A 13,329-nucleotide genomic window follows, 5' to 3' on the forward strand; every position below is an offset into this window, starting at 1 on the left:
CATGTGATCTGCCCACCTCGGCCTCCCAAAATGCTGGGATTACAGGCATGAGCCACTGTGCTTGGCCGAAACCGAGACATTTTAACAGTGGAAGGGATATCCGTAGTGCATCTGACTCAGCGGGTCTCAATTCCACACGCCTCTCATGTTAACAGCATCCGAGCAGGGTGTACTCCTAATGTTTAAATAAACCTGTTTTGTTATAATCGCAGCTACTTCGGAGGCTGAGGTGGGAAGACTGCTTGAGCCCAGGAGTTTAAGACCAGCCTGAGCCAACACAGCAAGACACTGTCTCTTAAAAAAAAAAGATACTTGTTTTGGATACAGCATGGTCCCTAAACAAAAGCCAACTACTTTATCTGGCCCTCAGAGTAATTTTAAATATATCTGAATGTTGGCTGGTGGGGTTGTTGGGGGGTGGAGGGGGAGGGCAGGAGGTCAAAGAAAAAAAAAAAAAATATATATATATATTTGAATACTGCCTTAATCTCTGATTTTAGAATAATCTACTTTTGCATAAGAGGCAATGCCACTGTAAATATAAATGTTTCCCTAGTTCAGATAGTTTTCTCCACTGCTGGGTTTAGCTGAGAGATCAAAGTGGATTGGGTCTATTTTCACAAGTTGGCCACAGAAAACAAAGAGGTAAGGAACTCTCTGCTGCTATCTGCCTGAACAAGCAGCCTAAGATAAAACAACGGGGCCCACGCCTGTAATCCCAGCACTTTGGGAGGCTGAGATGGGCAGATCACAAGGTCAGGAGATCGAGACCACCTTGGCTAACACGGTGAAACCCTGTCTCTACTAAAAATATAAAAATTAGCCGGGGGCGGTGGCGGGTGCCTGTAGTCCCAGCTACACGGGAGGCTGAGGCAGGAGAATGGCGTGAACCCGGGAGGCGGAGCTTGCAGTGACTGGAGATCGCGCCACTGCACTCCAGCCTGGGCGACAGAGCGAGACTCCGTCAAAAAAAAACAACAACAACAACAATGGGAAGGGCCTTAGATGCCTGGAACCTGCTGAATTCTTATCAAGACTCTGCGTTTTACTGCCTGGAAGACCTGAGGCAGACACTCAGTCTACAAGAGCTCACCTACAGGACTGTCAGGACCCACAGAAATGTAAACTAGTATCATTGTTCCCTTTGCAAACTCCTTACTCCTAGTTATGTACAAACAAGACATGTTTTGTCCTCTCAGCCTATGTAAAGAACACGCCTGTAATTCCAGCACTTTGGGAGGCCAAGGTGGGCAGATCACGAGGTCAGGAGATCGAGACCATCCTGGCTAACACAGTGAAACCCTGTCTCTATTAAAAATACAAAAAATTAGCTGGGCATGGTGGCGGGTGCCTGTAGTCCCAGCTACTCGGGAAGCTGAGGCAGAAGAATGGCGTGAACCCAGGAGGCTGAGCTTGCAGTGAGCCGAGAACGCGGCACTGCACTCCAGCCTGGGCGATAGAGAGCTAGATTCCGTCTCAAAACAAACAAACAAATAAACAAACTGCATTGTCAGCAAGAGAAAAAAAAAGTTTTAAACTTAAAAGTAAAACTTTAAGACATATTCCAACTTCAAATAAAACGTGGTAACATCTGAGTGGGTGCGGTAGTTCACACCTGTAATCCTAACCCTCTGGGAGGCCGAGGTGGGTGGATCATCTGAGCTCAGGAGTTCGAGACCAGACTGGGCAACACAATTAAACTGCGTCTCTACTAAAGTACAAAAAGTTAGCCAGGTGTGATGGCGTGTGCCTGCAGTCCCAGCTACTCTGGAGGCTGAGGCATAAGAATTGTTTGAACCCAGGAGGCGGAAGTTGAAGTAAGACAAGATTGTGCCACCACACTCCAGCCTAGGTGACAGAGCAAGACTCCATCTCCAAAAAAACAAAAACGAAAACAAAAAAACATGGTAACATTTAGCCATAGCACTTGACAGTATATTATCATGTTATACCTTTAAAAATTCTTTTTTGGGCTTAGGCCAAGCAAGATGGCTCATGCCTATAATCTTAGTACTTTGGGAGGCCAAGGCAGGAGGATTATCTGAGGCTAGGAGTTCAAGACTAGCAGCCTGGGCAACATAGTGAGACCCTGCCTCTACTAAAAATAAAAAATAAAATAAAATAAAATAAGCCAGGTGTGATGACACATGCCTGTAGTCCCAGCTACTCAGGAGGCTGAGGTGGCAGGATCGCTTGAATCCAGACAGTCGAGGCTGCAGTGAGCTATGATTGCACCACTGCACTCCAGCCTGGGCAACAGAGCAAGACCCTGTGTCTACAAAATAAATAAATAAGTTCTTTTGTAGGCTTTGTTCACTTTTATAATTAAAACATGCAAATCCACCAATTGTCTATATTTTGAAAAAGAAGAACAAAATATACAAAAATTGTTTTCAGACAATGGTGTGAGATTGTCTTTAGTTGAGAAGATGTTTAAAGAATCAATTTAGGATGCCAGGCATGGTGGCTCATGCCTGTAATCCCAACACTTTGGGAAGCAGAGGTAGGAGGATCGCTTGAGCCCAGCAGTTCCAGACCAGACTGGGCAACTTAGTGGAACCTCATCCGTACAAAAAATTTAAAAATTAGGCATGTGTGATGGCATGTGCCTGTGGTCCTGCTTACTTGGGAGGCTGAGGTGGGAGGATCACTTGAGCCTCAGAGTTTGAGGTTGCAGCGAGCCGTGATTGTACCACTGCACTCCAGCCTGGGTAAAGAAATCTGCTTAGGATATGATAAAAATATTTCACAAATCAAGTTAGTATAATATTAGCTAACAAATTCCATGTATTTTATTTAGTGGTACATAGTAGAGTGCATGGGTAAAAAGTGATTAATCAAAAAGAAAAGAGACTAACGTATCCTTTAAGCTTTGTTCCTTCCTTTGACCTCCCACAGCATTTTATGCATAGCATTTGTATAGGACTAAATTCTGTGGGCCTGTGAGCATCTGAGCATACTGCAGGGCACCTGGCATACAAATGGTGGTCCAAGGACTGTTTGAATGCAACTGTAAAGCTACAAATATGTGATATCTTTAGTAGCATAACGGGTTATCATTACTTGTAGATGCAGCAATCCTAGAAATGGTGAAAATAGTGACCTCTAGTGGCAGAATACCACACTTCCCCCCATCTTTAATCACAAGAGATTAATATTAAGAATTTCATTTTACTTAAAACTCCTTAGGCCAGGCATGGTGGCTCACACCTGTAATCCCAGCACTTTGGGAGGCCGAGGCAAGAGGATCACTTGATCCCAGGAGCTAGAGGCCAGCCTGGGCAACACAGTGAGACCCTTCTCTGCAAAAAAATTAAAAATTCAGCTGGGCGCGGTGGCTCACGCCTGTAATTCCAGCACTTTGGGAGGCCAAGACGGGCGGATCACGAGGTCAGGAGATCGAGACCATCCTGACTAACGCGGTGAAACCCTGTCTCTACTAAAGAAACACAAAAAACTAGCCGGGCGAGATGGCGGGCGCCTGTAGTCCCAGCTACTCGGGAAGCTGAGGCAGGACAATGGCGTGAACCCGGGAGGCGGAGCTTGCAGTGAGCTGAGATCCGGCCACTGCACTCCAGCCTGGGCGACAGAGCGAGACTCAGTTTAAAAAATAAAAAAAATAAAAAAAATAAAAATTCAGCCAGACTACTTGGAAGGCCAAGGCGGAAGGATTCCTTGAGTACAGGAGTTGGAGGCTGCAGTGAGCTGTGATTACATCACTGCACTCCAACCCAGGAGACAGAGTGAGACCTTGTCTTTAATTTTTTTCCCATTAATTTATAGACAAACTGCATTCCATTCCCTGCCATATTCCTTACCTACTCCCAGTATCTCAGAGTTTCCACCGGTGAAGGCCTCCTTTGCCACTCCCAACTGAGAATGACTGACAGAGAGAGCTTGTTTACATCCCTACCAGCCAAGATGAATCTTTTGGGATTTCTTTTCAGTGGTTTGTGTTAGGAAAGTCATTGATTTAGACGTAAAGTTCCAAAGAGAAAATCATATGAATACTTTCTGGTCTACTGATATCTACCCTCAGTCCCCCTTTTTCTAGGGGTACACATTCATAAAAAACCCCTGCTTTGAGCACCCATACAACCATTCTGTTTTTCACGTTCAGTAAATTACATGATATATTCAATACTTTATTATAAAACAGCCTTTGTGTGAGATGATTTTGTCCAACCGCAGGCTAATGCGAGTGTTCTGTGCATGTTTACGGCAGGCTAGGCTGAGCTATGCTGGTGGGTAGGTTGGCTTCATTAAATGCATTTTTGACTTGCGAGGGGTTTATCAGAATGTAACCCTGTAAGTCAAGGAGCATCTATGTTATGTTTTTAGTGAGAAGCAGAGTCACACGCTCAAGCTGGAAGGGAGAGTAGCTCATTTTGCAGAAGAGGAAATAGTGACTGGGAACAGGATGGCAGCATTAACATTCACTACTTGGTCCTCATTGATCCCACAAAGGGTGTTAAAAACAAACAAAAAGGCCGGGGGCGATGGCTCCCGCCTGTAATCGCAGCACTTTGGGAGGCCGAGGTGGGAGGATTACCTGAGGCCACAGTTCAAGACCAGCCTGCCCAACATGGTGAAACCCTGTCCCTACTAAAAATATAAAAATTAGCCGGGCATGGTGATGCGCGCCTGTAATTCCAGCTACTCGGGAGGCTGAGGCAGCAGAATTGCTTGAACCTGGGATGTGGAGGTGGCAGTGAGCCGAGATTGTGCCACTGTATTCCAGCCTGGGCGACAGAGTGAGACTCTGTCTCAGAAAAAAAAAAAAAAAAAAAGCCAGGCTCACGCCTGTAATCTCAGCACTTTGGGAGGCCAAGGCTGGTGGATCACCTGAGGTCAGGAGTTCAAGACCAGCCTGACCAATGTGGCAAATCCCTGTCGCTACTAAAAATACAAAATTTAGCCAGCCATGGTGGCTCACACTGGTAATCCCAGCTACTAAGGAAGCTGAGGCAGGAGAATCGCTTGGGCCTGGGAGGCAGAAGCTGCAGTCAGTCAAGATCACTGCACTACAGCCTGGGTGACAGAGCAAGACCCTGTCTCAAAAAAAAAAAAAAAAAAAAATTTGGGAGAGGTATAATTCCTTTAGCCTGTCCTCATAGGAAGTCTAGGTTACAAATACATTCAATCATCTGTTTTACCAGTAAAAAGCAATTCATCATGCAGGCAACTTTTCTCTTGTTTGAGGCGAATGATCTCTTCTCGTTGCTCATTATTTTCTGTTGTCTTTTCGTTGAGGTCCTCTTCACAACAGAAGAAAAAGAAAGTCCTCAAATAAATACTAGTTTCCAGTCCTCAAAGACACACTATGTCTAACACTCATGTCCTCAGCGGCCCCTTCCAGTCCTGTTGGATCTATAGACAAAATCTGTTTCACAGCCAACATCTCCACCCCTGGCAAGGACCCTGGTTGGAGGCTTCCCTTGCTCTCATCTGACTGACCTCCCTGTGCCAGTCTTGCCTCTCCTGTGACAGCCCAGTGTACACAGAGCAATCTTTTAAAAATCAAAATCTGCCTGGTGCAGTGGCTCATGCCTATAATCCCAGCACTTTGGAAGGCCTAGGCAGGTGGATCACCTGAAGGCAGGAGTTCCAGACCAGCCTGGCCAACATGGTGAAACCCCATCTCTACTAAAAATACAAAAATCAGCTGGGTGTGGTGGTGCATACCTGCAATCCTAGCTACTCGGGAGCCTGAGGCAGGAAAATTACTTGAATCCAGGTGGTGGAGATTGCAGTGAGCTGAGATCATGCCACTGCACTCAACCTGGACAACAGAGTGAGATTCCATCTCAAAAAAAAAAAAAAGTAAAGTAAAATAAAAATAAAGGCCAAGTGCGGTGGCTGACGCCTATAATCCCAACACTTTGGGAGGCTGAGGCGAGTGGATCACCTGAGGTCAGGAGTTTGAGACCAGCCTGGCCAACCTGGTAAAACCCCATCTCTACTAAAAATACAAAAATTAGTTGGGCATGGTGGCAGGTGCCCGTAATCCCAGCTACTCAGGAGGCTGAGGCAGAAGAATCGCTTGAGAGGGAGGCGGAGGTTGCAGTGAGCCGAGATCACGTCACTGTACTCCAGCCTGGGCAACAAGAGTGAAATTCCATCTGAAAAATAAATACATAAAAAATAAATAAATAAAAATCTGCGGCCGGGTGCGGTGGCTCAAGCCTGTAATCCCAGCACTTTGGGAGGCCGAGACGGGCGGATCACGAGGTCAGAAGATCAAGACCATCCTGGCTAACACGGTGAAACCCCGTCTCTACTAAAAAATACAAAAAACTAGCCGGGCGAGGTGGCGGGCGCCTGTAGTCCCAGCTACTCGGGAGGCTGAGGCAGGAGAATGGCGTAAACCTGGGAGGCGGAGCTTGCAGTGAGCTGAGATCCGACCACTGCACTCCAGCCTGGGCGACAGAGCGAGACTCCATCTCAAAAAAATAAAAAAATAAAAATAAAAAATCTGCTTGTATCATTTCTCAGCGAAAAGCCTTGCTACTGCACTGAGGATGAAATCCAAATTCATTTCCACAAACTGCGGAGCCCAGCGTGACCTGACCTGCCCATCTCCCCACTGTCCTTCCCTCCTTTCCTTCTGTTCCTTGAATATGTCTGTGGTATGAGAAGAAACAGATTTGGTTTTTGTCCTCTGTTCCTGGAACAGAACTCCTAAAACCTGTCGAATTTCCTAAGTGACAGAAGCATCTTTTGTCATTCATAAAGAGCCCCAGTTGATTACACCAGAGCACATGCCAACGAGGTGACTCAGGGTGGAGCCCCTACGTGGCCTCAGGATGCAGCCAGTCACCAGAAACACCAAGTGAGGAGAGGGCTGGAACCTGCAGTCCCACTTGTGGACCTCCAGGAAGTGGAGGGAGGGCTGGAGACTGAGCTCTATAAAAATTCTTTCTTGCCGGCCGCGGTGGCTCAAGCCTGTAATCCCAGCACTTTGGGAGGCTGAGACGGGCGGATCACAAGGTCAGGAGATCAAGACCATCCTGGCTAACACGGTGAAACCCCGTCTCTACTAAAAAAATACAAAAAAAATTAGCTGGGTGAGGTGGCGGGCGCCTGTAGTCCCAGCTACTAGGGAGGCTGAGGCAGGAGAATGGCGTGAACCCGGGAGGCGGAGCTTGCAGTGAGCTGAGATCCGGCCACAGCACTCCAGCCTGGGCGGCAGAGCGAGACTCCATCTCAAAAAAAAAAAAAAAAAAAAAAAAAAAATTCTTTCTTTTTTTTTTTTTTTTGAGACAGGATCTTGCTCTGTTGCCTAGGCTGAAGTGCAGTGGCACGATCTTGGCTCACTGCAACCTCTACCTCCTGGGCTCAAGAAATCCTTCCACTTTGCCTCCCAGGCAGCTGGGACTACAGGATCACACCACCATGCCTGGCTAATTTTTTGTAGAGACAGGGCTCTGCCATGTTATCCAGGCTGGTCTTGAACTCCTGGCCTCGGGTGATCTGCCTGCTTTGCCCTCCCAAAGTGCTAGGATTACATGTGAGCCATCATGCCCAGCCATTATTTTTCTTTTCTTAAATAAAAAAGTTTTAAGCTGGATGCAGTGGCTCATGCCTATAATCCCAGCACTTTGGGAGGCCAAGGTAGGTGGATCATGAGGTCAGGAGTTTGAGACCAGCCTGACCAACATGATGAAACCCCGTCTCTACTAAAAATACAAAAATTAGCCAGGCATGGTGGCGGGTGCCTGTAATCCCAGCTACTCGGGAGGCTGAGGCAGGAGAATTGCTTGAACCTGGGAGGTGGAGGTTGCAGCGAGCTGAGATCACGCCATTGCACTCCAGCCTGGGCAACAGAGTGAGACTCCATCTCGAAAAAAAAAAAAGTTTTAATATTGAATTTATAAAATGTTTATAATATATAAATATTGACAGAACAGACTTCTTTCTACTTGAATATTTTACCTCGGTATATATAAACATTCAATAAATACCAAATACCTAGAGTGTAGCCCTGATGCTGTGCTATTAACAGTACACTGAAAAAGAGAAGCAGAGTCTGTTCCTGCTGCCAAGGGGATGACAATATGATTATGGTTTTAGCTGAAGCTACAAATGGAGATAAGACTTATGGCTAACCATAGGTCAGGGCATCATAAGGACAACATTTTCAAATGCTGAATCTTTTAAGTTAAATCGGCAAAGATTGGCTGGGTGCGTTGGCTCACGCTTGTAAATCCCAGCACTTTGGGAGGCCAAGGCAGAGGGATTCGCCTGAAGTCAGGAGCTCCAGACTAGCCTGGCCAACATGGCGAAACTCTGTCTCTACTAAACATCCAAAAATTAGCCAGGCACGGTGGTGGGTGCCTGTAATCCCAGCTACTCGGGAAGCTGAGACAGGAGAATAGCTTGAACCCAGGAGGTGGAGGCTTTGGTGAACCAAGATCGCTCCACTGCACTCCAGCCTGGGTGACAGAGTGAGACTCTGTCGAAAATAAATAAATAAATTGGCAAAAATAAAACTTCCTAATTTCAGAATCAGAAGTTTCTGCCCTCACTATGGGAAGAAATGCCCAGGCTAGCCTGCTAGCAAGGAGAAGATGAAACATGTGAGGCAGAACTGCCCATATGGGAAGCTCAGTGAGGCCCAATGGTAATCAGTCAACTCCCATTTGCCTCTAGACACGTGGGTTTAATAAATGCTAGGACTGTCTGCCACTGAGATACTGATGTTGTCTGCAACAAAGCATGTATCAGCAATAACTAATGGTACAGCCACCTCAACTAAGGCAGGATTACTTTAAAATATGATACATTCTGCAGTTTTCCCCGACTCTGTTATTTATCTTATAAGACACAAATTGCAGCATAATCCTATATAAATGAAATGGATATTTCACATTAGGGCCTAAAGCCAGGAATTGATCTACTCGCAAGCATAAGATTAAGTGAACCCAAATGAAGAAATACATTACCAAGATAATACACTTGTATCTTAAATGTAGGTCTCTTCCTTACCTTTTAGTTTACTGACTTCAATCTTAAGTGCCTTCAATTTCTGCTTATAATCTTGCTTTTCTTTCACAATACAAGTCTCCGCCATCTTGGCGTCACGTAGGGCATGCTCCAGCAATTTAAATTTACCCGAACAGTCTGCAATGTGATTGACTGCCTCAATAATATCTTTGTCCTAAAAACCAAATTTGAAAACGGTTATTCTACATTCTTAAATTCCAATTAACCAAAAAGAAAAGATAATACTAAGATCCGACTGTGTGCCAGGTTCCATTCTAAGCACTTTTCGCGTATTAACTCATTTAATCTTTACAGTAACTCTATGAGGAGGTACTATTGCTCTTGCCAAGTGACAGACGAGTCGAAGAAAGGCTATGTTCCTTGCCCCTGGTTATACAGCTAGTTAGTGGTGGAGCCACCATTTGAACCTAGCTGGTTGCCTCAGACACTATGTACCGAACCACGACCCCTTACTCTCTCTCAGAAAGTTCTAGTCAGACCATTCCATTACCTAAGAAACTATAATAGCAACAAGAGGGTAGGTGGCCCCTGCATAGGAAACTCATCCTCTGGATTATATAGGTCGGTCTAACGGCCCACCATTCCCTCCCATTTTCCAGCTTGTTAAAAATGACAGACTCCACAACAACATCATTCCAAACCTACCAAATTAGAATCTCTTAATTGCTGAGGCAGTTTTAGTTACCAAAAAAGGTATCTGCTTCTTGGAAAGCAACTCAAACAACATCTAAAAGTATAAAAATAAGTAAAAGTTCTATCCCTTCCCCACTCGCCTGGAATAACTGTTATTAAGAGGTTTTACCCCGACTGAAGTCTAAGCATTTCTGCTACAGCATCGTAAACGCATGCCTGAAAACTCACATTGTCTACACATCTCGCACTAGGACTCACAGAATAAAAGGGTTGGGGCAGGCCATGCAAAACCCATGGAACTTTGTGACCAGGCCAGTAGCAAAAAATAACAGTTCTAATAAGTACAGAAACACAGTTCAGTTAACACCAGGAGAGACCCACAACAGTCAATCCCTTTCAGCCTGAAACCTGGACTCCTACTTACTCCTTTGATAAGGATGTCCTGGAGGGCATCTGCTTCTAATGGAAACCATTTTCATCAGATAAAATCTCTCAGTCTAGGAACACAGCCTTTTTTTTCGGATGAAGTCTCGCTCTGTCGTCAGGCTGGAGTGCAGTGCTATGATCTCGGCTTACTGCAACCTCCGCCTCCTGGGTTCAGGCAATTCTCCTGCCTCAGCCTCCCGAGTAGCTGGACTACAGGCGTGTGCCACTACGCCCAGCTAGGTTTTGTATTTTTAAAAATAGAGATGGGGTTTCACCATGTTAGCCAGGACGGTCTCAATCTCTTGGCTTTATGATCCGCCTTGCTCAGCCTCCCAAAGTGCTGGGATTACAGATGTGAGCCACCGTCCCTGGCCTTTTTTTTTTTTTTTTTTTTTGAGACAGAGTCTTGCTGTGTCACCCAGGCTGGAGTGCAGTGGTACAATCTCGGCTCACTGCAACGTCCACCTCCCAGCTTCCAGGGATCCTCACACCCCAGCCTCCAGAGTAGCTGGGATTACAGGCGTGCCACCATGCCCGGCTAATTTTTTTGTATTTTTAGTAAAGACGGGTTTCACCATGTTGGCCAGGCTGGTCTCGAACTCCTGACCTCAAGCAATCCACCCGCCTCAGCCTCCCAAAGTACTGGGATTATAGGTGGAGCCACTGCACCCAGCCTCCAGGAGCACACCCTTCCTAATGCACCCACTGTTTTAATGGTGGGGGAATGCCTTGGCAGCACCTTCACACATACCTACAGCTTTGCCAGAGTTTGCTATGATGGAAACCAGAGAGGTTGTTGAAGCCACTAAACTGGTTACTACTTGACTAAAGACATGACTGTAGATTTTAATATTTTCTATTTAATTTTAAGAGCACTTGCCCCAATCACTTCAAAACAATGTGCTGAGAAAACTCACATCTTTACTAGGGTAAGCATTTCATTATACCAATATCGTTCCCTTAAATACCAGTGTCAAAGACATGCATAACAGCAGGAGACTGTGTATCGTTGTATATTGCATGTTAGTGACTATATCAAATGCTCGATTGCAAATGGTTTTTCTCTCCATTAAAAAAATTATCAAGCAATCTAATTGCCAATAACTCTATGAGACCTAATAATGGATACCCGGGGAGAAAATAAGTTAATTCAGACCTGCCAGCCCATGGAATGGGCCTTGGAGACAGAAGACCAGAAGCAGAGTCCTGCCTCCTTTCTTCATGCCTTGGGAACATCATTTTAAACTTGTTTCCCTCATTTCTAAATGGGTGTTTTAAAAACAAGAGCAACATTGATTGGTAGCTTCACATGTCTGGGATGCTAGGGACTTAGGTAAGATAATGAATATGAATATAAACCACCAAGCACTCTGGCAAATGGAAGAATTCTTATTTTTAATTACCTTTAGCTTTATCATGGTCGTGAGAGCTTGTTCTCGAGCTTGTAACTGTCCTACCTGAGCAGAAAGTTCCACTAACGTGTTGCTGAGAGTTTCGTTTCTAGCCTACAAGAAAACAACACAGATGATACTGCTTGAGTCCTTTTAAAGCTTTCACTACGCTCGCTAGCCATAGTCTGTGCTTATTTCTCCATTTTGTTTTTTCCTTGCTTGACTCGTTAGTAACAGAAAAAGAGTTGGTAATGAAGTGGGCTAATAAAACCCACATTGTTTTAGTAACAAAGTGGGCTAAGAAAGCAGTCATCAAAAAAGAATACAAATACGTATTTCTCTATTAATTCTACCATCCTCTCAGTACTTGTATTTGCCGTACTGAATTATGTTGATGATGCTTGTAAACATGTCTATTTCCTAGTATCTTTTATGTGTAATTTTGGGTTGGGAAGAGGGAAGAAAATGAATGAATGAGAACTGTATTAGTAAAAGATTTCCTTTGTTGGCCGGGCGCGGTGGCTCAAGCCTGTAATCCCAGCACTTTGGGAGGCCGAGATGGGCGGATCACGAGGTCAGGAGATCGAGACCATCCTGGCTAACATGGTGAAACCCCATGTCTACTAAAAACTACAAAAAAATAGCCGGGCGAGGTGGCGGCGCCTGTAGTCCCAGCTACCCAGGAGGCTGAGGCAGGAGAATGGCGCGAACCCGGGAGGCGGAGCTTGCAGTGAGCTGAGATTCGGCCACTGCACTCCAGCCTGGGTGACAGAGCGAGACTCCGTCTCAAAAAAAAAAAAAAAAAAAGATTTCCTTTGTTGAAACAAAGTAGCATTAGTGAATTCTGTGAATTAAAAAACGTTCTCTGTGGAAAGAACTTCATACTGTGGTATTCCTACTCATCAGTTATTTAAAAAAAAAAATAGTGCTAGTTCTGATATAACTATTGTGTATATAATCTATTTACTATTTGAGAAAAATAACCATCAGGCTTTTTTTTTTTTTTGCGATGGAGTCTCACTCTGTCGCCCAGGCTAGAGTGCACTGGTGGGATGATCTCGGCTCACTGCAACCTCCGCCTCCTGGGTTCAAGTGATTCTCCTGCCTCAGACTCCGGAGTAGCTGGGATGAACGATGTAACACATAAACAAGCTGGCTTTCTGCACCTCTTATAAGCATTAACTCAAAAAATATCTGATGACTGATGAATTAGAAGCGAAAACCAAAAAAATCTGTCTTTTTTTTTTTTTTTTTTTTTTTTGACACAGAGTCTCGCTCTTTCCCCCAGGATGGAGTGGAGTGGTGTGATCTTGGCTCACTGCAACCTCTGCCTCTCAGGTTCAAGTGACTCTCCTACCTCAGCCTCCCGAGTAGCTGGGACTACAGGTGCCCGCCACAACACCTGGTTGATTTTTGAATTTTTAGTAGAGAGGGGGTTTCACCATGTTGGCCAGGCTGATCTCAGACTTTGGACCTCAAGTGATCTGCCCACCTCGGCCTCCCAAAGTGCTGGGATTATAGGTGTGAGCCACCGTGTCGGGCTCAAAAAACCAGTCTCAGAGGTTTTATTCCCAATATGCCACTAACGTTATAAGACACAATAATTGGCTGGGCACAGTGGCTCACATCTGTAATCCCAACACTCTGGGAGGCCGAGGCGGGTGGATTACCTGATATCGGGAGTTTGAGACCAGCCTGACCAACATGGAGAAACTCCGTCTCTACTAAAAATACAAAATTAGCTGGGCGTGGTGGTGCATGCCTGTAATCCCAGCTACTCGGGAGAGTGAGGCAAGAGAATTGCTTGAACCCAGGAGGCAAAGGCTGCGGTGAGCCGAGATTGTGCCATTGCACTCCAGCCTGGGCAACAAGA

General features: G+C 45.4%; 1 protein-coding gene across 3 annotated transcripts in view; it reads right to left on the bottom strand.

Annotated features, from left to right (window-relative positions):
• Nucleotides 1-13,329, bottom strand: part of CCDC62 (coiled-coil domain containing 62) — a 55,752-nt gene that overhangs the window by 34,506 nt on the left and 7,917 nt on the right. For all 3 annotated transcript variants that reach the window (XM_033220270.1, XM_033220268.1, XM_033220269.1), the window contains exons 4-6: nt 11,469-11,570; nt 8,989-9,160; nt 5,157-5,258 (exon numbers count right to left, since the gene is read on the bottom strand). In XM_033220270.1, coding sequence (XP_033076161.1) covers nt 5,157-5,258; nt 8,989-9,160; nt 11,469-11,570 — 376 coding nt within the window. The remainder of the gene's footprint in view (nt 1-5,156; nt 5,259-8,988; nt 9,161-11,468; nt 11,571-13,329) is intronic.

The sequence above is a fragment of the Trachypithecus francoisi genome, unplaced genomic scaffold, assembly GCF_009764315.1.
Source record: "Trachypithecus francoisi isolate TF-2019V2 unplaced genomic scaffold, Tfra_2.0 Lachesis_group11, whole genome shotgun sequence".
NCBI lineage: Eukaryota > Metazoa > Chordata > Mammalia > Primates > Cercopithecidae > Trachypithecus > Trachypithecus francoisi.